Here is a 25070-nt window from a genome sequence, read left to right on the forward strand (position 1 = left end):
GCATTCCATGATGGCAAATGCACTAGCCTTTATTTGCTCCATAATAGCTACAGTTGGTCTCATGTTCTCTGGAACTTCTATGGTTAACATGAAGAGCCGCCAAATCAACTTATATGCATCCGTGTTTTTCATGTCAAGTTCGCTTACAAGCTTATCTGTTGCTTTTGCAACGGGCGTGTATATGGTGCTAGCTCCGGTTGCTCATGCTACTGCCATGGCGATTTGTGTGCTTAGTCCTCTCGCGGTGCTATATAGAAATTCTGAATTTTTACTAAAGGTCATAATTCTTGCACGATCATTATACCTTAGAATGGGGATAATTTGGGCATTAAAGTGGTTAGCAATGATGATGGTTAAGCGGATTCTCTTGGAGTTATGGCCCTTCATAGTTATCTTCGGCTGGGCCGCAATTGCACAGAAGATCCGAAACCACCTCTGATGTCAAGAAGCCTTAAACATTTGATGGGCTGCTGAAGCTAAACGAAGTGAGTCTATCAAGCTTGTGACTAATCATTTTTAAGCATATATATGTTTGCTCTCAAAATAACCCATGTTATGGAAGTTTTGTTGTGTGTTGTTCTTGGCTTGTAACTTTATGTCTTCGGAGTACTTGTGCTTGTAATAAATATAAACAAGGATTGCCATGTTTTCCTAAGACTGCATTCCGAATGGTTGTGCTGTTGACCCAAATAATGGACAGTTGGATTTGCACGGTGTAGTATCATGTCACGACTACGGTTATCCAACCAGTTAATTAGGCTGATTTTATGATGTTGAATATTTAACTCGAGTTGGTGCTTGGGGTTACAGGCAAATAGAATGTGGATATGACTAATTAGCAGTATGTAACTAACTATATGTCACAGCTGACAGCTGAGTAGTATGGGTCGTGTTGTATGCAGTTACTGAGTTATGGTTGTGAAGAAAACCATAAATAGTCATCGTTTTTTTCCTGATTCGGTCAACCTGAAGTCGTGAGCTTTACGGCAAAATGCACCGGAGACCACGGCAGAGCGGGTGCACACACATATCCGGTCAGGACTGTTCACTAGTCAGGCCGAGCATAGAAGCCTCTGCTTCCTCTTGTGAAGAATTCATATCCCCTGTTCACATTTTCATTTACCTATGTTCTTGTTTTCTTCGGCCATGTTTCTTGTCACAAGATTCGTACCCCAAGACAGCTGGTACTGCTGGTTATTGACACTATTTCTTACCCCAAGACACATCAACTACAGCTATATGCATGTTAGGTAGGTCAGCCAACTTGACTCAATGAACTGGGAACAATTTCAGACAGACAAGAAGAATGGACAACAACTGGGAATAATGCTACACAACAGGGTTTTTACAGGTTGTCTGGAAAACAAAGTGGCATGTAAGTTTGTGGAGCACCCGAGATGGCGACCGAGCGGGCGACCGGGCGGCCGTCTGTGCGCACGACCGCGGCGGCGCCGTCCATAGCCTCCGGTGATCGCCGGCGCGTCGGAGGCCGGTTTTGGGCCCTTGCCGAATCCGACGAGGACAATGCGGACGGCGACGGGGATGAGATCCCGGCGGCTTCTCCACCGTCACCGACGCCGTCAGATCTCATTTGTGAGTTTTTTAATTCAGGTTACAACGAAGATGAAGTGGCAACGACGATCGATTGTGTTTTGCCATCGGACGATCCGGCACGAATTGGACTTCACGCGGGAGAAAAGAAAGAGATGCTCCGACGTGTAGTTCATCGGAGAACGGCGGCGACGGCATCAGACCATGGAAGGGTCCCCTCCCTAAGGTGAGTCTTCCAAATCTTACGCTTTTCGACATGATTAGGCCGGATTCTTGGATCACTGTTAAGAAAAGAAAGAATGCGAAACGGATAGGCGTTCGTCCGGCGCCGGCGCCGGCCGTGACGTCCGTGCCGACGATCGGGATCTCAGAGATGCGAGCGCATCGTTTGAATCTCTTGTTGGGCTGCGCTGGGCCGGCTCGGTGGGAGTCGGGGCCGCGAGTGGATGGGCCAGGGTCAGCTGGGTATGTGGCCCAGGCTGAACCGGACCCTATCCCTCCTCGTAGCGAAACCCCATGCACGTCAACGATCGTTCTTTCCCCTGCTCGTGCGCCGTCGCCTGCTGCTAGGGTTCCTAGGCGCGGGACACCAGGCTTCCCGGCGTGCGGTTCTGGACGGGCGAGGCGAATCCAACCTCTCGGGGCCATGGCTGGCCGCGGGGCTGCGGCGCCGCCCGCCAAAAAACCCATCGCTTCGGCTGCAGCAGGTCGTGGCGGGGCTGCACCGCCGCCGGCTGCGGGTGCCGGGTGTGGTGCCCTGGTGACGCATGGCCAGAGGCCGCCGGCGGGTGATGGAGTGGCACCGAGCACTCTGGGTCGCGGCGGTGGCTACATGGGTGCTCGGCCGCCGGGGCAGGTGCCGGTTATGCAGTCTGCGGCCGGTCGGGGCGGACCTCGGCCTTCGGCGCCGGGCGCGGCTACCGTGGTGCAGCCGGCCGCGGGTCGGGGCGGGCCTCGGCCACAGGCGCCGGGCGCGGCTGTCGTGGCTGCTGCGGGCCGGGATGGTTCGGCCCAAGGGTCGCGGGCGCTGCCACCGGGGAATCAGTCGTCGGCGCCTGGCCTTCAACCGCGGGCGGCACCGCCTCACTACGTCGCGAGGCCGCCGCAAAAGCGGCCTGGACCGGTGCAGACGCATGCATCTTCGTCTCAGAACGTGGGTGCCGGGGTGCCTATGATCCACCCCGGGGACAGTGGGGGGACGATGGTTATGATGCATATGGGGATGGCCAACACCGTGGCTCGTCATCCACGGGAGGTGGTCGTGGTTATGCCTGGCAGAGTGATGGTTCTGCTGAGAGACCTTTTCTCGGCCCTCCGGGTGGTTTTGTCGAGGGTGCTTCAGGCCCAGACTATCGGCAGAGAGGTGGCTACCGTGGTCACCGTGGTGGTCGTGGTCGGTTCCGCAGACAGCCTCCGCCACCGGCCGTCGTTGACCATGCGGCATCTGTCGTGGCAGCCGATCCCATTCAGACGACTGATCTGCCTAGCCAGGCGATGGATGTCGTGACGGCATTGGCCAATGCGGAGGTTCCTGGGACTAGGGTTACAGCTGAGGCAGGAGACAGGACTGATTCAGAGAGAGCGTCCAAGTGGGCGCGTAAGAAGGAGAAGATGTTATGCTATCGATGTGGTGAGAAGGGTCACTTCATTGCTGAGTGCGTGGCGGAGCTGTGCGATTCGTGTGGTAAGCCAGCACATGTCACGGGGGATTGCCCGTTTTTGCGTGATCAAGTCCCGGCTCTTACAATGTATGGAGTATCTTGTGCTGAGTTGATGTTCTTTGAGTCCCCGGCTGCGAGAGAGATTCCGGTGGAGACACAGAGTTTGACCAGTAGGATTGTGAAAGCTACCCAGGGAGAGGTTTCTGAGGCTCAGATTGTGCAGAGGCTTCAGGAACTGGCTCCAGGTGATTTCCAGTGGGAGCTTGTCAGTATTGAGGCCAATGTATTCAGGGTTGACTTCCCAACTGTGGATGATTTGCAGAGATTGCTGAGCTTTGGGTTGTGCAGAGTTCCTGGCACTAAATGCATTCTGGAATTTCACGAGTGGAAGAAGGTGGAGCCAAAGGGCAGGCCCCTTACTCAGGTTTGGTTGTGGTTTTCCGGGGCTCCCTCTGAGCCATTGAAGGATGCTCGAGTTGTGGCTAGTATGGGCATTATGGTTGAAAAACTGAGAAAGTGGATATGGCCTTTACCCGCGCTCATGGGGTGGCCCGACTTCTAGTGAGCGTTCTGGACATTGAGTTCGTCCCTGATGTGGTCAACTGGACTTACAGGGGAGAGGTTTTTCCTCTCGAGGTTGAGTCTGAGGATGCATATCTGTTTGCTGAGGCGATCAATGGGGCTGATGTGGATATGCACGAGGGTGATGACAACGCGGGTGCTAAAGGGGCACCGACTGATGAGGTTGGACGAGAGGTGTCCAACGGATCGGGCCCTATTGCTCAGCTGCGCGGGGACGGGGCCGGGGTAGAGACGGCACCATCTTCCTCGGGGCCTATGAGTTCCTTGCGGTTTGGGTCGTTTGAGCCAGCTTCTGCCCCTCCCAGACTCTGGAGCGACCGGGTGGAATCTGATGATGTGTTTGAGTGCACGCTCCCTGTGTTGGAGTTTGATGCTGCTGATAGTCCCATGATTGGAGGCTTGGTGAGGACGCCCTCGGCGACGACCTTGGATGGGGGAGGGGGAGGTGGAGCCTGAGGTGGCTTCTCCTTCCCCCGTTCTCCCAGCGGTCGCGTACCGGGAGATGACGTTTGCTTCGGAGGATGTGTCTGGGGGAGGGAGTACGGGGCAGGTGGCCTTGACTTCTTCTCCTCCGATCCTGGCGCCGGCGACACCGGCGACGCCGACGACGGCCGGCCGTGGGGGAGGCGTTCCGGGGCAGGTGGCCTCGGTCCCCTCTTCTCTGGCTGCGACTAGAGTGGCCACTCATCCAGTGGCGCAGGGTGGTGGTCTGGGGCAGGTGGCCTTGATCCCCCCTTCTCCTTCGGTGGCCAGGAAGGCCGCGTCTCCTGCGGCGCCGGTGTTACCCTCTGGCCAGAGGGTTGGGGCGGGAGGAGTGCTCGGGCAGGCGACCCCCGCGCTTCCCTCTCCTGGCTTACCGGTGGCCCAGGGCTTCGGTTTGAGACACTCGTCCGTGGGCATTGGGAGCCCACCGCCGCCTCCTCCGGTAACACTGGCTGACCCTTCGTGGGATTCCGCGCGAGGTTTTACTCGGGAGGAGGTCATTGCCTTTGGTGGGATCCCTGACCCGGTCTCTGCGGGGCGACGGATGAGTTCTCGTATCCAGGAGCACCCGGAGGTTGATGACATGCAGCAGAGGTGCGCTATGAGGGCGGCCAAGCTTCGTGACATTTTTCTAATGAGGAGATTATGAATAATGCAAACCAATTAGGAGTTTCGCTAGGGAGTAATGATAGTGAAATTTTCAACTCGGTTAATGATCTCCTAGATTTGGAAGCGGAACGCTCTTTAGAAACAATTCGAAACCTAGCAGCGGTAAAACCCATGAATGATGCAGAGATTGATGCGTTGGGGGTCAGAGTGCTCGATAATTTTTGTGCGGATCTTGTAACATCCACTCCTGATTCTGAGGAAGATGATGTAACTCTAGAGGATGCAGTTGCTAGACCCGCTGAGCCCGGTTATGAGGACCGGACGGAGGATCAAAGTAAACCCAAACGCAAGTGGAAGCGGAAGATTTATCCCGTTTCAGCGGTTCGTAGGAGTGCTAGGATTCGGACTACCAAAAAATTTCATGATGAAATATGAAAGGAATCTTTTGGAATAGCAGAGGTCAGAAAGACTTGGCTAAAAGAAGGTTTCTTGTTGAGGCGTCTCTTGAGCATAGATTAGATTTTATTGCTCTCTCGAAAACTGGTAGAGATAATTTTGCGCCCCAGTTTCTCAACACTTTATCGGGCGGTGTCGATTTTGATTGGCATTGCCTTCCTCCGCGAGGAAGATCGGGTGGGATCTTGCTTCGAGTGAGATGCGATTCGCTGGAAGTCCGAACTGTAGTGATGGGTGACTTCGCGGTTAAGTTTCGTGTCAGGTCCAAAGCTGATGGGTTTAACTGGGCTCTGGTGGCGGTTTATGGGGCCGCGCAGCCCGAGCTTAAACCGGAGTTTTTAGCGGACCTTGTTCGAATCTGCGAATCCGGGAAGCTCCCAATTTTAGTTGGGGGTGACTTCAACATCATTAGGAGGAGAGTGGAAAAGAATAATGATAATTTTGACGGCAGATGGTCGTTTATGTTCAATACCATTATTGAAAGCTTGGATCTGAGAGAGATAGAGCTTTCCGGTAGAAAGTTTACTTGGGCTAATGCTTGGCCAAACCCGACGTATGAGAAGCTTGATCGAGTCCTCGCGAGTGTCGAGTGGGAACAGAAGTTTCCTCTCGTAACGGTTCAGGCTCTCTCGCGCGGAATCTCGGATCACACACCTTTATTCGTGGACTCAGGTGAGCCAAACCACGTGGGAAACAAAAACACCTTTTCTTTCGAGCTGGCATGGTTTGAACGAGAAGGATTCTTGGATCTGATTGCCAGGGAATGGGCTAAGGATGTAGGAGGTACGACGTCTGTTGAGCGTTGGCAGAATAAGATTAGGCATTTGAGAAGTTTCCTACGGGGATGGGCTAAGCACCTTAGTGGGATTTATAAGGTTGAAAAGGAAAGGCTCCTTTCTCTTGTTCAGTCCCTAGATTTAAAAGCCGAATCCACGATCTTGCAAGCCGCAGAGCTTCAGGATAAACTTGATGCGGAGATGAGGTTGAAAGAACTTCTCCGCGAAGAAGAATTGAAGTGGGCGTTGCGGGCTAAGGTCCACAAAGTAGTCCAGGGGGACGCGAACACTCAATTTTTTCACTTGATTGCTAATGGCAAGCACAGAAAGAAGAGAATCTTTCAGCCTGAACAAGATGAAGGAACTATTTTAGGACAGGACAACCTAAAACTTTACATAACCGAGTATAATAAGCAGTTATTTGGACCTCCAGAGGATAGTTGTGTGTCCCTCGATGAGTCTAGGATCGAGGATGTGCCTCAACTAACTGCTAATGATAATGCCCCGTTCTCGGAGAAGGAGGTGTTTGATGCTATAGCGCAGATGAAAAACAATAAGGCTCCCGGGCCAGATGGTTTCCCGGCGGAGTTCTACAAAAAGTGTTGGCATATTATTAAGGGGGATTTGCTACCAATGTTCCCAGATCTATTCTCTGGACAGCTTCAATTATTTCACTTAAATTTTGGAACAATAACACTGCTTCCTAAGAAAACGGATGATGTGAGAATCGAGCAGTTCAGGCCGATCTGCCTTCTCAATGTTAGTTTCAAAATATTCACCAAGGTTGGGACTAATCGGCTCACACAGATTGCGCATTCTGTGGTGCAGCATTCCCAAACTGCTTTCATACCGGACAGAAACATCCTAGAGGGGGTGGTGGTCCTTCATGAAACGCTCCATGAAATTCACTCGAAAAAACTAGATGGAGTTGTTTTTAAGGTGGATTTCGAGAAAGCGTACGATAAAGTCAAATGGCCATTCCTCCAACAGACATTGCGTATGAAAGGATTTGATGAAGCCTGGCGCCGCCAGGTTGAATCGTATACGCAAAAAGGGAGTGTTGGAATTAAAGTGAATGACGAAATAGGTCATTATTTCTAGACACATAAGGGCCTGAGACAAGGGGATCCGATGTCTCCTATCCTGTTCAACATTGTAGTGGATATGTTGGCAATTATGATAGGAAGGGCTAAGGAGGCTGGTCAAGTGGGTGGCCTGGTACCTCATCTCGTTGACGGAGGTGTGTCCATCCTTCAGTACGCCGATGATACAATCATTTTTATGGAGCATGACTTGCCCAAAGCGAGAAATATGAAGCTGGTGTTATGCTTATTTGAACAATTGACCGGGTTAAAGATTAACTTTCACAAAAGCGAGTTGTTCTGCTTTGGTAGAGCCAATGACGAACAAGAGGCTTATAGGCAATTGTTTGGGTGCGATTTGGGGGCTTTACCTTTCACATACTTAGGAATACCAATCCACCATCGTAAGCTGACAAACAGAGAATGAAAGTGCATCGAGGACCGATTTGAAAAGAAACTGAGTTGCTGGAAGGGCAAGCTCATTGTTGGGGATCGTAGCAGAATTTAAAATTTTTCTACGCATCACCAAGATCCATCTATGGAGTATACTGGCAACGAGGGGAAAGGAGTGCATCTACATACCCTTGTAGATCGCGAGCGGAAGCGTTCCAATGAACGGGGTTGATGGAGTCGTACTCGTCGTGATCCAAATCACCGATGACCGAGTGCCGAATGGACGGCACCTCCGCGTTCAACACACGTACGGAGCAGCGACGTCTCCTCCTTCTTGATCCAGCAAGGGGGAAGGAGAGGTTGATGGAGATCCAGCAGCACGACGGCGTGGTGGTGGAAGTAGCGGGGTCTCGGCAGGGCTTCGCCAAGCTTCTGCGAGAGGGAGAGGTGTTGCAGGGGGAGAGGGAGGCGCCAGGGGCTGTCATGTTGCTGCCCTCCCTCTCCCCCACTATATATAGGCCCCCTGGGAGGGGGGGCGCCGGCCTGGATCCCATCTGCAAGGGGGTGCGGCGGCCAGGGGGAAACTTACCCCCCAAGGCAAGTGGGGCGCCCCCCCACCCTAGGGTTTCCAACCCTAGGCGCAGGGGGGAGGCCCTAGGATTCAATCAATCCCGTATACAATTCCCTTTGTCAATCGGTACGTTACTTGCCCGAGATTCGATCGTCGGTATCCCAATACCTTGTTCAATCTTGTTACCGGCAAGTCACTTTACTCGTACCGTAATGCATGATCCCGTGGCTAACTCCTTAGTCACATTGAGCTCATTATGATGATGCATTACCGAGTGGGCCCAGAGATACCTCTCCGTCATACGGAGTGACAAATCCCAGTCTCGATCCGTGCCAACCCAACAGACACTTTCGGAGATACCCGTAATGCACCTTTATAGTCACCCAGTTACGTTGTGACGTTTGGTACACTCAAAGCACTCCTACGGTATCCGGGAGTTGCACGATCTCATGGTCTAAGGAAATGATACTTGACATTGGAAAAGCTCTAGCAAACGAACTACACGATCTTTTATGCTATGCTTAGGATTGGGTCTTGTCCATCACATCATTCTCCTAATGATGTGATCCCGTTATCAACGACATCCAATGTCCATGGTCAGGAAACCGTAACCATCTATTGATCAACGAGCTAGTCAACTAGAGACTTACTAGGGACATGGTGTTGTCTATGTATCCACACATGTATCTGAGTTTCCTATCAATACAATTCTAGCATGGACAATAAACGATTATCATGAACAAGGAAATATAATAATAACCAATTTATTATTGCCTCTAGGGCATATTTCCAACACTCATGTCATACGGAGGCCGATTAATTCTGATAAATTCGATTCTCACGAGTATGCCTATGTTTCTTTTGTCGTTCTTCGAAGTCCCAGTTGGAGTTAGGAAAAGACTGGACTTTTATCGATCACGATTCTTTTGGCAGGGTGATGAACTTAAAAGAAAATACCGTCTTACCAAATGGGATATCATTTGTAGACTGAAAGACCAGGGGGGTCTTGGTATTGAGAATCTTGAAGTTAAGAACAAATGTCTTCTCAGTAAGTGGCTATGGAAGTTATCAAGTGAGACTGATGCCACTTGGGCGCAAATCCTCCGTAGCAAGTATCTTCAAACCAAAACTATGTCTCAGATGACAGTAAGGCAAGGCCGACTGACTCACCTTTTTGGAAAGGGCTTATGAAAGTCAAACTGTCCCTGTTTAATAGGACAAAGTTTATTATTGGTAACGGTGCTAGTACGCGTTTCTGGGAGGATACTTGGCTCGGAGAGACACCCTTAGCCATTCAATACCCGTCTTTGTATCGTATTGTTCAACGACGTGAGGTGTTTGTTGCAACGGTACTTCAATCTATCCCCCTTAATATTCAGTTCAGAAGGGCGCTAGTGGGGAATCGTTGGGAAGAATGGCTCCTTCTAGTAAGTAAACTGATGGAGGTTCAGCTTTCTCAACAATCCGATGAATTACGCTGGAAGCTTACTAGGTCTGGAGTATTTACAGTTAAATCAATGTATGTTGATGTTATCAATTCAAGCTCGATTTCTAGTTCCAAACATGTTTGGGCTGTCAAAGTCCCTTTGAAAATCAAAGTGTTTATGTGGTTTCTTCATAAACAAGTTATTTTAACCAAGGACAACTTGACAAAGCGTAATTGGACAGGACCTACTAGGTGTAGTTTCTATGATCGGGATGAGACGATCAAACACCTTTTTCTTGATTGCCCGCTAGCCAAAGTTTTATGGCGGACGGTTCATATTGCTTTTAATATTACTCCACCGAGTTCTGTCAACACGTTATTTGGAACGTGGCTTAACGGGATAGAGCCCGAATTAGCGAGACATATTCGCGTAGGAGTCTGTGCCTTGTTGTGGGCACTCTGGAATTGCAGAAATGATTTGGTTTTTAACAGGACAACACGCATTCATTTTTTGCAGGTTATTTTCCGAGCCACGGCGTTGATCCGCTCGTGGTCGCTACTCACTCCGACGGAGGCCAGGGAGCGTTTGGTTACTAGATCTATCCGCTGGGAGATGGTAGCTTGGGATATGTTCAACCGGTTTGGATGGCGGTCATGTAATAGGATAGGCAATTAGTTTACCTATCTCTCTTTTGCCAGCCGGTTGTGGCGTCCTTTATTTGGCTAGTTTGGCTTCTAGCCCTTTTAGCTCTGTGTGAGCTCCTTTTTATTTTCTTTTGGAGACTTTAAGACCTTGTTGGAACCTTTTTATTTGTTCAATAAGATGGCTGTATGCATCGTTCTGATGCAGAGGCCGGGGAATCCCCCCTTTTCGAAAAAAAAAATTGTAAGTTTGTGGTTGGATTTTAGTTTGCAAGGTGAGCCCCACCCCCCGAAGAAAATAGTAAGTATGTGCATATTCACTGTAATTAGGACTCTGCATCAAGAAAATAGTAAAGAATTAAACGAGATACGGTTTCAGGACTCTGCATCAAGATAATGTACATGGTAACACCCAAAAAATTCATATAACGCAAGACTCGAAGCTCAAGTACTGCACTGGGGAACTATATGTGCATGAATGCCAATAAGTAATTTGCACGATAGTAAAAACGTCATATTTGTATTATAGATAGCTTACCAAAAAAATGAAACAGATCATGCTTGTTGGATTGTGTGTGTGTGTGTGTATATATATATATATATATATATATATATATATATATATATACTTTTTTAGATATTTTTTTAGATATTGTACAAACTGAATCCATTATTGATTTATCATAAGCAGGATTCATTAGAAGCACTATCTGTCTTTTTTCCCAAACTGCACTATCAATTAATAATCATATGCACATTTGTAACTAGTTCAGTTCAGTTCAACAACTCTATTTGTTTCTTTCTTCAGAATGACACAAGATGCTTGAGCAACCATTTTCTGTGAGCCTGCTTTTACCTTCCCCTGTTCTACATTTGGCTTCAGATCTTCCACCTTTCTTTGAATAACCAAAGGTGCAGGAAGGCCGGCACTGACAAACAAGCCTAATTAGAATCTCAAATCCAACAAGAACATAAAAAACTAAAAATAAAGCAAAGGCATGTGCATATTCAGAAAGTTAACAAAATTCGCAACAAAAATACTGAACAAAACAACAAAGTGGTACTCCTAAGCTATTTATCACAACTCAGTATTAATGACTAGGCCTATCAAGTATATTATTTATTCCAGAGTTGCACTACCACTCCTATCAAAAGGGCAGCATATAAACTAGCATACAGAACTTAATGAATCAGAGTATCATCACGCATATCTGAATGCAAAACAGTATAATTAGCTGGTAACAAAAGTGGCCTAGTTTTAATCATCCTCACTGTAATTAGTCTATGCTTCTATACACATAAAAGAGTACTTTGTTCCAGCAGCTGCCAATGAAAATGGCCGAATCTGTTTATGTGGAACTCTAGCACTCACGGTCCAACATGCTAATCCAATATCACACAGAACAAGCTACATTCATACTAGAACCCAAGTACTCAGAACCTTGCGTACCGGTTGAATTAACACAAAATATAACCTAATTTCAGCCTCAAAACGTAACAACCCAGCCTGCAAACCAAATTTCATAGAAAACCAACGAAATCGGGCAGGAGATAATCAGGAGTTCCATCTCACACACGAACGTAGTACAGTCACTGACCTTGAACTAAGCGGATGCAAAGGTTCTGTGATTCAGCGGTGTGGTTGCAGCTTCTCCTCTTCCTTCAGTCCTGAAGCCTATAAATTACCAGGTCTGCCTTCGTTAGTTGCTCCGACGGGGAAAGCACTGCTGCTCTACCACACCACCACCGCCCATTTGCGGCTCTATTTTTCCTTTCTACAGCAGTGTGTGTGAGTAATAGCGCGATGGGGATCAAATCCGTGTGTGCATTTTTTCAGTTTGGTCATCAGTAATTCAGTGCTTGGTAGCTATATGTATGCCAGTTCAGTACTCTACTGATTTATGAACATACTTGGTAACCAAGATATTAGTAAGTTGGTTCTAATACATACATGTATAGCGGCCAAAATGCTTTGTGGCTAATTATATGTTTTCTTGTAGTGAGTAATACATTGCAATATATAGGAAGCAGACAGATGGCCGAGTACATACTAGGTACATACTTCGATAGAATCAGTCTATCTATGATATCAAGCAAAACCAACCAGTGATAATTACGCTTATATAAATGAAATAAACTCACTCGTTTTAGTTCTTGATGGCAAGGAATGCCCGTGTTTCAGGAATTATTACAGAAATAACCAACAATGCAGGCATGACAAGACGCAGTTGCAAAGAAATCAAGAGCTGATCATACTATTACAGTACCATTACAAATAATTAAAAGCATGTACGCTTACAGTGCATAAGCGATTCTTATGATTTTTAATTACCGAAGGATGTAGTTGCCGCTCTTTGCTATGCACGGAGCTCTGGAACATGCTTCATCATGTTCTCCATCTCTGACGCTCTTTGCTAGCTAGGCACGGAGCTCTGGAACATGCGTCATCTTGTCGTGCATCTGGTTCAAATCCCAGTCAGCCTTGAAGTCCTTGTGCAGGTCCAGCATCCAGAGCTTCTTCAGGGACCCAAGCGACTCGATGCCACGAGGGACCATACTGACCTCCGAGAGTGACATGATGTAGATCCCACCAATGCACGGAATGGCGCCCTCCTCAATCTCCAGTTGCTTTACATTAGGCATGCGCCTCAAGACAAGCGTCTTCAACTGACAGAAGCACCCTGCAGAAAGCACCAATGTACCTGCACTACTCACCCTGTTAAGACTGAGATAAGTGAGAGCTGACAGATGAGATGCCAGCAGCTGCAGCGGGTCTTCATTCCCAAGATTGCACCAACTCAGAGCCAGATACTTGATATTCTTCCCATGACCCTGAAATATTGGACACTTGAGCGTCCCATCGGCCCAGCCACCCCTAATGATTAGTCTGTGGAGCCTCTTGGAAATTGGCTTGAGTGCTTGGAACGTAAGTGTCTCCTTCTCATCACATGCACAGAGAAGTAAGCTGGAAAGCAGAGGCATATCTGAGAGGGTTTTGAAAAGGTCATCACAGTTAGATGCATCGATGTTATCAACCCAAACAGTCTGAAGCTTATTCATTTTCTTCAGCTGAAGCGACAAGTCCTTGCTCGCATGGACGGTCTCAAGAGTTTGCAGTTCTTGGAAGTTGGAAATCATATTCGGCGCCTCAACTCCGACAAAGTACTGGAACTTCGTCTGCTTCTCATCAGCATACCTGTCAGCTAAAAGGTGACGTAACTTCTCAACCTTCACGATTCCTGGCGGTAGTTTTTCTATTTTTGTTTGCTTGACGTCCAGCGTCTCGAGGTTTGAGAGTTTTTCAATAGTGTCTGGCAATGACTGAACTCTGGTGCGCCTCAAGCCAATGTAGCGGAGATTGAACAGATTCCCGATGGATGCTGGCACATGGCAGATTGCAGAGTCTTGAAGCTCGAGAACGGTAAGGTAGTTGGATCCAGATAAAACAGAGGAAATCATGTTAGTAGAGGACAAAGCTGCTGAAAGCGAGATGACGGTTCTGAGTCGTGGAAAATCCACTCCTGGAGCAGCTGCCATGCTATCTCTCCAACCACATGTTGAGAACCGACGAACTTCTTTATCCATTAGCGTCATTTCACCCTGATCACTCGCGGAGCCAAACCTCTCCTCTTTAGCAACAGCAAGAGCCAGGTCTCGAACAATGTCATGCATCTTACATGTACTAACTCTAAAGAGCTCATCCCTCTCCACAACTTCCAACATATTCCGGCCTATGAGTTCCATGAGATTCCCCTCGGCCACTTCCTCCGGCGTGCTGTTATCTTTCTTCTTTGCAAAACCTTCAGCAACCCACAATCGCACAAGGTTCTCCCGTGACATTTCATAGTCTTCACGGAACAAGCTGCAGTACAGGAAGCAGTTCCTGAGATCACCAGGCAAGTCATGGTAGCTCAGATTAAGTATAGCTTGGACATGGTTATTCCCCCGCAGCTCGCTCCGGAGATGGTTGTACACCTGATTCCAGGCATGCTCTGTTGGTTGCTTTGTGGACAATAGGCTGCCAGACGATACAATGGCCAATGGCAGGCCACGACACCGGTCAACTATAGCAGCAGCCACCGCCTCAAGCTCTGGAGGGCACTTGCGGCCCAGGCTGTTGTGGAAAGCCCTGGAGCAGAACAGCTTGAAAGATTCAACGCTACCCAATGGTTGCAATAGTAGGCGGCGCCTCACTGGAGCAAGAGCCGCAACATCTTCCTTCCGTGTTGTGATCATAACACGGCTTCCTTGGAGACCCTGGAACGCACTGCACATCTGAGTATATGCTTCTTTATCCCACACATCATCAAGCACGATCAAGCACTTCTTATTTTGTAGTATCTTCTTTATAGCCTCTGTTAACTCATAAACATCAGCTTTGGCGCCCGGACTAAGAGGTGACGGCGGCGGCGACTCTTGTGTGTATTGTATCTTGGTGAGCAATGCCTTCAGCAAATCAACTACAGCATACACCCGTGACACCACAATCCAAGCATGAGCATCAGGGAAGTTGGCTTTCTCCCGATCATACACATTTTTCACAAGGGTTGTTTTCCCCAAGCCTCCCATCCCAGAAACCGTAACTACTGTGGTTTCTTTCTCACTGGTGGTCAGCCATTCGGTCAACTTGCTCCTGTTTTCATCAATCCCAACAAGGTCCTCATCACTAACACTTTCTGGAAAGCAGCCTCCCCATCGCTGCCTATCAATCTCTGCATGCTCATTTCTAATGGGCTGTACTATGGTACTCCAATAAATATGCAGTTCTTTGATGTGCCTGATCTCCCCCTCTATCTCTATAACTTCCTCAGCAATTTTACTGAAGACCTTAATATGGCGTGAACTTCTGAAGGCGTACCGATTCAGGAAGCCTTCGTCCTTGAGCTTGAGAGCCTCATATGAGTACTTATCAATCACATCCTCAACATGGTAGGCCAGCCTCCTCACATTTCCAATCCAACCCTTGACGACATTGTTGCTGAGATGTGTTGTGCCCAAGTCTTGAATTACATCATTCATCGTCTTCAGCTCTATATCGATTCTTTTTATCTTTGCCGGCAATTCCTTTAGGTTGTCAACCTTCCTCGACAGCTTGTTGATGACAGCCAAGACAGCTTCATTCAAAACGATTGCCCCAATCTTTGACACGGCGAGCAGTATAGCCTCCGCCATTTGCTTCTGAAAAACACCAATACGGAACAAGTTATACCAGTTTCAGCTTGGACAAAATGTAGCATACTATGTTTATAAAGGATTATATCAGCTTCAGCTTGGACAAAAAGTGGTGCAGTATATATGCTTATAAAGGATGGTACACACGGCTATATTGCCGCTTGGTATTTAGCACGTTTAGCCGATTTGTTAACCGAGCTTAGTTATCTTCTGCCCGTAACATGTACAACGAAGACAAGCGCTATTGTATTATTACTTTTTCTTCGATAAAAGGAGCATGGCGCCAGGCTTCCTCCCATGACATGTAGGAAGATACGCGCTAGTGTACTCTCTTTTTTCGATAAAAGGAGCATGGCTCCAGGCTTCCATTTAAGATTTAACCAACATCCCCTGCATTTCATCTGTCCTACACACATGCAGAAGTGCGCAAAATTTCGCCAGCCCCAAAGCGCACAACGGGATATGGAGAGACAGAAAAACACATCACACGGCGATGCTAAATGAGAACATAAAGCCAACTTAGAGTTCTACAGGACATAACAAATCCACTCAAGTGACAAACATCATCTTCTATATTACTTAGTCAGCGGTGCCATATATGGGTGGAAAACCTGTTCTCAATGGTTTTTACCACCGGTTGACGGTCGATGGACCCAAATCGGTGTGCAAGACTGCAACAACAACGACATCTATGGTCTATGGGAGGAGTTGATGGAGGCTTCTTCTTTTTTTCCCATTAGATCCATATTGGACCGGGTTCCACTGTCAGCGATAACATAACATCGAACAAGAAGAAGAGAGTCCATGGAGGCTTACCACGCGATCTGCTTCCCGGCCGTCGAGCGGCCGCTACCGTCGCTTTCCGCCGCCGCCGCCGCCGCCGGTTGGGAACCTCAAGAAGCTCAGGCCGCGGGCTGGTCGCCTGGGTGGCAGAGAGTGGGGGCTAGGGAAAGCAGAGGAATGGCAGGCGGGAGGGCGGTGGAGGGGTGGAGCTGCTGGATCCATGGCCGGAGCGGAGGGAGCTTTGTAGATTTGGGGATATCTTGCTTGGTTGGTGCTTGGAGAGCAATGGCTTGACCTGAACCCGGTCGTGGGCGTGGGTCGTCGTGGTGGCGACCTGCGGCGCCCTTTCCTGCCGAATTCCATTCAACCTTGCTATACGTACCATCAATTTCCATCCAACACATACGATTTAGAGACAAAATGTAGATAATCCAGTTTGTGGGCCATAGCATTTGCAGTCTGGTCGTATAGCTATCCGACGAAAATTAATCTGTTTCGAATTCCATTCCGCGTCCAAGGCGCGGTTTCTTTTTCTTTTTTTTCTCTGCTTCATAAATCCGTGATGAACATTTTTTAAGTATGCATTGAATTTTTTTACAAACACATGATGAACACTTTATAAATATGCCACAGACATTAATAATATGAGTGAAATGCAAACAGTTTTGTTCTCGTCCTCCATAAAATGATTCAGCTTTTTCTTAATGACAATCAATTCTTCGCAGGCTAGAGCATCTACAACCCGACTCCTCAAAACACCAATCATTGCAAAGACCGAGGGGCCACCAAGCTTCACGGGTAAACCAGTGGATTTGCCTCCCCTCTGCCTTCGCTCCGGCTAGTAGTTTAGGTTAAGAGTTTTTTAGTCATCACAGGCGGGGCGCTTCTTCTTTGAATTTATCTTCTCACCTCCAACCCTCCTCTAGTTCATTCACCTGGACTGGGTCGTGGGCATGGGTCATCGGGGTGGCAGCCTGCGGCAGCCAAATTCCATGCCGCGGCCAAGACGTGGTTTCTCTACTTTGTTTCCTGAAAAACTACACTAGTGCTCCCTTTGGTCCCGAAAGAGCTGCCCCCCCCCCCCTGTTCGGACCGGTTCGCCCCCCACTCAGTCCGACATGAGGACTACGCCGACGAACGGAGTTGCTGTAGGCAATGACTGCGGCAGAGGGGAGGGAGTTTGGGAACTAGAGTTGGGGAGAGGAGAGAGCGAGGGGGGCAGGATCCGACCAGGTGAGCGGCTCGGTCCGACCTGGTGGGAGGCAACTCTTTTGTTCTGGCATCTCTGAAAGAAAAAAACTATGATGTCAGTCAGCGCACATGTGGCAAGTGTTGACTTGGGCCAGATCAGCGCATACGTATAAGAAATCGTATAATGGACCATATGTGAACCCCTAAAGCAAGTTTAGGGATTATATTTCGGGTATTTCTAACCACGGGGACTAAAATGACCACCAGCGTAAAATATAGGACCTACAGTGAATTTTTCTCTATATACACGTGAGCGTTGTGAACCAAACGCAAGGCGGATGCAGCCGCAGCGAACCGTTTTTTCTCACTTACCGGTGGCATAGTGGGTAATTAGTGCGAACTTCGGGGGCAATTTTTCTGACGGACGACCAGAAACACTATTTGCTTTATTATTAGGAAAACATTTGTCTAGGTATGGATATATCAAACTTTTCCGGGACAGAGGTAAAATTTAAAATGGAGAAAAGACTAGGTACACTCTCTTTTTATGAACAAAGACATCCAAAGGGCATTTTAATCTAATACTTGCTCTGCACACTGATATAAGATGTTTTTACAGTTCAATTATCAATGAAAATGACCAGTAAAATTTTAAGACAACTGGACGCAGAACAACCAGTACAAAATTTATTTTGTTCATTGTCTGGCTTAGAAAAGAAAGCGCACACAGTTTAAGATTCTAGCAACATGCACGCATCTTCTTATTAAAGCTACTCTCCGGACCGGTTACAATTTGGAGCCGAGCAGCACACCCATACCATATGCATTTGCACCATGTCCAGATCAACAAGATGTTGACACTTGACTGCCCATATGTATGCAAAAAAGAAAAAGAAAAAGATGCAATCTCAAAACGCGTTGCAGCCTGACGCCATCACTTTTCCTGTCTCTCTGTGCTTCTTCCTCTCTTCTTCAATCTTCAGAAATGTCATGACATAATGTCTCTATCGTCCACATCAAGCAGAAATTAATTATCAGCTAAGTCAACATGTCTTCAATTGCTATATCTGCCAAGAATATCTCGAGCAGCCCAGTGATGCCAAGAGTGAACTTCCAGAACTCGGACTAGCGATAGCGCTGGTACATCCTCCGCAGATCTCGGCAGTGTATGCACGTCCACGGGGTCAGTGGAGGATCGAGGCAATACGAGTGTACCCACTGTGATCGGCAGACATGGCAGCTCAATATAAGCTCTTCGGGCTCACGGCTGTGGCACATGTAGCAGGCGCCTTGGGCAGACTGCACGTTCGGTTCGGCAGACAGGTGAGCATCGTAAAAACACAAGTAACATCAAGTCAAGCGGTGACAGTTTTTTGCATAGTGGAAGCAGATTTAACTCACCGATGATGATCCAGGAAGGTCACTGTGGCCTTCGCCAGTAAACATGAAGATGCTGGTTGAAGCTCCACAAGGAACGGGGGTCTGCGAGTATATCTTCTGATCTGAAGTGCCGGCCTCGTCCACCTTGCTGATCCAGGAGAAACTGGCTTTGCAAAGTGGGCACGTTGAGACCTTTCCCCTGGAAGACTGAAACACACAGCATGCACGTGTGTAAGCAGCAGCTACTACAACAAATAATTTCTGGCCGAAAATTAGTTACAAGTAGAAGAGGCTAACTAGAACTAGAAGCATAGGTTTTTCGCTGACATCGAGTAATTTGTTTTGCTCAAGGCCTGCCTGCTGAGAGCTATTGGGAGTGGTGACTGTATGTTCAATTTCTCATCTTATGTAAACTGGAAACATGTATTTCAATCAGGATGAAGTGCTGTACCGCTGCCCTGAATCCACGCTACCATACAAGCATTAAGCGCATATTTCGTGTGTTGTACAGTAGAGCAACATACTCCCTCTGTTCCTAAATATTTGTCTTTCTAGAGATTTCAACAAGTGACTACATACGGAGCAAAATGAGTGAATCTACACTCTAAAATATGTCTATATACATCCGTATGTGGTAGTCCATTTGAAATCTCTAAAAAGACAAATATTTAGGAATGGAGGCAGTATATATCTAAAAGATGTATACATTGTGCAAAAGAAAACACAGTATAAGCAGATTTTAAGGAATGAATTTAACTAAAGGATTTTATTTATGTTGACGCAACATACCAGACAATCCGCCCATCCTTGAATGCATGAATAACAGAACCGATGTCCACATGGTAAGATGCCCCTCGAGGAAGAAAAATCAGTCCAGCAAATGACACATGAAAGTTCTGCTTGTCTTTTCAGGTTGGATGATTCTTCCATCGTGGGCTTCTCATCATCTCCCTTGTCATGATCAGCTGTGATGCCAAGGTCACTTTGATCTATTTTCTCTTGAGTACAGAAAGATGGTTCATGTCCTGACAAATCACCAGGTTGCAAGCTTCTTGACCTCTCACCCAAATCAATAGTTTCTTGCTCTTCACTCTTTTCCGGTTCGTAATCATGCATACTAGTTTCACAATGATCGTATATGCTTTCCAAGGTAGATTGCCGAAATGATGGTGCATTTGTGCTCCTTATTTTTCTCCGGGCTTCTGTACTTGAAGTATCAAACATTTGTAGTTCCTCAAAACTATCTGACAAACTATCATCAGATAATTCCAAAAGAGAGCGTGCATGCTTGCTTCGTGATCCCTTTCCCATAGGAACATTTCTTTCGCTCATCTGACCAACAACCTCATTACGCAGGAGACCTGACAAGTTTCCCTTTCGCTTCGATGTGCTCCGAGATGAAGTATAACTTGACGTGTGAAGGCCTTCTCTTATCTGTATTTTCATTAGATATATGTGTAAGTTTACAACTGAGAATAGAACAGTTAGCGCAAGGGACAACGAAACAAACTGAAACACGAAGTCAACTGCTCATCTTATCTATTCATCAAAGACCACATCAGAATTTTCTCATCTTGGGAATGTAATTGTAACTCATACAATATTCGAGGTCATCTACATAGCAATAACAGTTCATATAGGTGCCCTTTCCAGTTTCAAGCATTAGCAGGTCCTTTCGTAGTCAGGACTTAGGATGGAGGACTTCACTGTGTAACAAAAATATCGGTAGGTTTCCTAAACAGAATGAAGACCTTATGACAGCACAAAACAAAATCAAAAGTTTGCCAGGCTAAAGCTAGACAAATGAATTTATTCCAAATGGTTCCAACGGAGTACAATTTGCAAATTACCATCAAACTTGAAGCATTGTCTCGCAGATGTAGGACATCTTTATCAGTTGACTTCTGCTCACGCTTTAAACGCTTTTTTCCTCCTTTAACATCTCCTGAACGAATCTTCTTTGAATCCCCGGCGACGACTAAATTCTGAAGGCAACAGAGCAAGCAAGCTCCATCAGATAATTTACAGCATAACATGTCAGGAATAATGACACTTCTGAAAAAATATCGCATTCTTCTAAGACCGTCAACTATTTGGGGCAACGAAGAGAAACCACAATGGGATGAATAACAGCACAACACTTATAAAGTATACTATAACAGACTGAAATACACAAAAAAAATTAGGCCACTTGTGAGAAGCATCTACATTAGCAACCCAAATTAACAGCTTCAATGAAAACAATACAGAAAAGAAAAAGGTATTTGAGCACTACACATGCAGTTAAAATATCAGATTCTAATACAAAAAATCCACATCAGGTTCAAGCCTCAATTTACTTGCAGGACATACATGGTGTACTTTACTAAAACGTCAGAACTAATCACTTAATTATTAATTTATTTCATCAATCATACAGTTATGGAAAGCAAGAACACTGTCTTACTATATAGAGCATGCCTGTCGCATGATTTGTCATCACACAGCAAATCTCACACAGCAGATGAAGAATTAAGGGATTGGATTCACAAACTAAATCAATTGGAAACAATGGCTCTTACTTCTTTTAATAGGGATGATTCCAACCAGCCCTGATGCTCAAAATCAGAATCTGAATCATCAATCTTGAGCACATCCCTGGCATATGAAGTACTGCATGAATTAGAAGGTAACTCTTTCAAGCATGGATCCTCCCTGAAACTTGAAGCATTGTCTCGCAGATATAGGATATCTTTATCACTTGACTTCTGCTCACGCTTTAAATGCCTTTTTCCTCCTTTAACATCGCCTGAACGAATCTTCTTCGAATTCCCGGCAACGACTAAATTCTGAAGGCGACACGGAAGCTCCATCAGGAAATTTACAGCATAACTTGTCAGGAATAATGACACTTCAGAAAAAAATATTGTACTTTTCTAAGACCATCAACCATTTGGGCCAATGGAGGGAAACCACAATGTGATGAATAACAGCACAGTACTTACAGGATACTCCCTCCGTTCCTAAATATAGGTCTTTCTAGACATTTCAAATGGACTACAACATACGGATGTATGTAGACATATTTTAGAGTGTAGATTAACACATTTTGCTCCGTATGTAGTCACCTATTGGAGTCTTTAGAAAGACTTGTATTTAGGAATGGAGGAAGTATATAATAGAGTGAAATAAACAAAAATTTGGGCTGCTTCTGGCAAACATCAACTTTAGCAACTGAAATTAACAGCTTAAATGAAAACGATGCAGAAAAGAAAAAGGTACTGAAATTTGAATATAACACATGCAGATAAAATATCAGATTCTAATACAAAAAATCCACATCACATTCAGGCCTTATAACTTACTTACAGGACATACATGGTGTATTCACTAAAATGTCAGAACCAATCACTTAAATTAACTTATACAGTTATGGGAAACAAGGACACTATCTTACTAAATAGAGCATGCCTGTCCCATGATCTTTAATCAGTAATCACACAGCAAATCTCTTACAGAGAATAATGGCTTTTACTTGAGGAGATGGATCTAAACAGTGTTGTATTTGTTATCAGAAATGAATGGAAAAAATCGAACGGGTGAAATCTAAAACCTGAAGACTAAATGCAGAATCAAGAGATTGGACTCATAAACTAAATCAATTGGAAAACTGAAAATAACGGCTCTTACTTCTTTTAATAGGGATGAACCCGACCATCCCTGATGCTCCCAATCAGAATCCGAATCATCAATCTTGACCACATCGCTGGCATATGAGGTATTGCATAAATCAGAAGGCAACTCTTTCAGGCATGGATCCTCCCTGAACGCATTTCTCTTGGACCGCTTGCCTTGCAAAGCAGACAGCTGTGGGACTGGCCCGGCTTCTTCACCACTGGACATCAAGCACAACAAGATTTTCTGAGGATTGCATAGCGAACAGTTTGATAGTGAGAAAAGGCATTATGCTACTTTGGCTAGTTTATTACAGGGCATCAACTACGGGACGCATAAAGATTTGTAAGTATCTACATGAAATACACAACTAGAGTTGATCACTGGGCTGTGTTGCACGTTTAAACCATGTTAACTGCACCACGATACATTCAATTTACACAACAGAAGCAATTAACCATGACTACATGTATAACTGCAGTGCGATAAAACAGCTGAAGAAATCGGCTACCTTTCCATGGTGTAGGGCCCCTCGGGGAGGCGCCTCCCCTCCTTGAGGCAGTCGTGGAACCAGCGGTGGCTGACGATGCGCACCCGAAGCCTCCTGGCGATGTCGTACTTCTTCCCCTCGAGCCTCCAGCAAACCTAGTCGCATTTGAACAAGGCAATGCAAATCAGCGGGGCCCGTAGCGGAAATCAAGAGCCTGACAGCGAAACATTACCAGGTGGGTTATGGATCTGCTCATGGCGCCGACGTAGCTGGCGCCGGTCTCCGAGATGAGCTTCACGAGCCTGTGCCGCTCGTCGCCGTGGTAGCCGCTCACCGTCGCTATCACCCCGCCCATCCCCGCTACCGGCATGGCTCCGCCGCGGGCGCGAGACCCCGGGGACGAGGCGGGCGCGCGAGGAGATCGGCCCGCACGGCGGCGGCGGGGCGGGGGAGGCGAGGAGAGGACGGTACAGATCCGGAGGCGTCCGGACGGCTCGGGTGGCCGGCACGGGGAGGAGGGCGACGGCGCTGGGCTCCGGTGCTGGATGAGGGCCAAGACAGAGACGGCGGGGCGGCGGCGGCGGCGGCGGCTTAGGGTCGAGATGGGGAATGGGGGAATATGGAGCGGGATGGCATTCCTGACGTAAATTCTACCAACTCCCCGATTTCAGATTCGCGCCGGTTTTACTTTTGGATGGAAACGTTGCAAATCGGCCGGTCCCTTTTAGTATCCAGAAAATTACGCCTCGCGTTTGATCGAGAAAATTACGCTTTTTGTCGTCCATTGGTACCGCAATTCGAGAAACGCTACGATACGGTCCTTGTACATGAAAATACGCTACATCTACGGTCCAAACTACGGCCGCTCGCTCCAACGGCCGGGTCAGGCTCACCACCAGGCGACTAGGGAGACGATCTCTTTCCTCCGGTCTCCACCGGCCAGGGCCCTCTCCCTTCCGCCACTGCTCCGGCGGCAGGAGGGAGGGGGAGACCCCGTTCCTCCGCTCTGTAGTTAGGTTTTGGATTTGTAGGTCGTGGTGCGTCGTTGGGGTGTGGGAGCGGCGCCCGGATGAATAAATCTGCCTCAACTTCACTCTCACACCGGCGGTGCCCTTCATGGCGGCGTCTCGGAGTTGATGACATCGTGTCTCTGCCGATCCCTCAGATCGACAGCGTTAGGGTTCATGGATGGTGTTGGCGAGGCGGCGGCGACGACTCCATCAGGTGTGTCTCTCCTTCTGCTCTGTCCCCATTGCTGTGGCGTTGTCTCCGACGTCATGATGGAGCAGGGAGGTTTTGTCGTTCAGGAGTATGCGCAGGCGGTTGTCTATGCAAGTGACAGCTGGAAGATGGAGTATCTTGTGCTGGGTCTGTGGTCGAAGGCTGACAGTTCTGGTTTCCTCCTCCGACGTCGTCGTCGTCATGCGGGGGTGTCAGCTTTGAAGTTCGATGGCGTGTCCGAGGACATGTTGCCCTGGTCTGATTCTTTGGCTATGGTTTTGTTTCTGGCAAACTACTTTGGAGGTCCGTAAAGCTGCTGATCAGCGATGGAGCCGCGTCGAGCTTGGGTGAAGAGGTGATCTGTCTTTTTAACCTTTGGTGGCCACTTCGGTGGTGTTGAAAGAAAGGGACAGGCGCTGGTATTTTACATAGGATTTTCCTATCTTTTCAGTCATGTATGGTCGGTGCTTACGTGCCTTGTAACTTGATCTTTATTCTATATAAATGAGACATGTATTTACCATGCAAAAAAGGCTCTTTTTGCGGTCGCGAACCAACCTGTGATTGGATGGTTAGAGGAACTGTGGTATTCTCAGCCCACCAGGGTTCAAGTCCTGGTGCTCGCATTTATTTCTGGATTTATTTCAGGATTTCCAGCGATGCGCATTCAGTGGGAGGAGACGTTCCCGTCGACGACGAGGTGCCTATGGTGGCTTTGTAAATTTCAAGATGATATGCCGGCTCAGCCTTTCGAAGGTGCTCATAGGGGTAGGATGTGCTTGTGTGCGTTCATAGGGGTGAGTGTATGCGCGTGTATATGAGCGCTTGCGTCTGTACTGTGTTAAAAAAGGCTCTTTTTGCGGTCGCACCCCTACCATTCCTGGAAAACAACCCGCGCTCCACCAGTCCGACAGGGGTGTGATTTTGCTGATGGGTCCGCTCCGACC

General features: G+C 47.4%; 2 protein-coding genes across 4 annotated transcripts; both read right to left on the reverse strand.

Annotated features, from left to right (window-relative positions):
* Positions 1-10911: 10911 nt before the first annotated feature.
* On the reverse strand, positions 10912-16558 carry LOC109741987 (disease resistance protein RPM1). 3 transcript variants are annotated; one of them, XR_002227724.4, is made up of 4 exons: positions 16221-16545; positions 12565-15410; positions 11831-11907; positions 10920-11161 (listed from the first exon to the last, which is right to left on the reverse strand). XR_002227724.4 is itself a non-coding variant. In XM_020301078.4 (2 exons), the coding sequence occupies exon 2, from the start codon at positions 15402-15404 to the stop codon at positions 12651-12653; it is 2754 nt and encodes a 917-aa protein (XP_020156667.1). In that variant the 5' UTR covers positions 15405-15410; positions 16221-16558; the 3' UTR covers positions 12340-12650. The 3 variants fall into 3 exon arrangements, 1 of the variants encoding a protein (XP_020156667.1); XR_002227725.4 differs by lacking the exon at positions 11831-11907 and having other exon boundaries at positions 10912-11161; XM_020301078.4 differs by lacking the exons at positions 10920-11161; positions 11831-11907 and having other exon boundaries at positions 12340-15410; positions 16221-16558.
* Positions 16559-17949: 1391 nt separating this feature from the next.
* LOC109742023 (uncharacterized) lies at positions 17950-23517 on the reverse strand. The gene is made up of 8 exons (XM_020301108.4): positions 23135-23517; positions 22924-23057; positions 22428-22632; positions 21320-21586; positions 20609-20743; positions 19548-20192; positions 18780-18965; positions 17950-18677 (listed from the first exon to the last, which is right to left on the reverse strand). The coding sequence occupies exons 1-8, from the start codon at positions 23270-23272 to the stop codon at positions 18504-18506; spliced, it is 1884 nt and encodes a 627-aa protein (XP_020156697.1). The 5' UTR covers positions 23273-23517; the 3' UTR covers positions 17950-18503.
* Between the last annotated feature and the right edge of the window lie 1553 nt (positions 23518-25070).

This window comes from Aegilops tauschii, chromosome 1, assembly GCF_002575655.3.
Source record: "Aegilops tauschii subsp. strangulata cultivar AL8/78 chromosome 1, Aet v6.0, whole genome shotgun sequence".
In the NCBI taxonomy this organism is placed as follows: Eukaryota; Viridiplantae; Streptophyta; class Magnoliopsida; order Poales; family Poaceae; genus Aegilops; species Aegilops tauschii.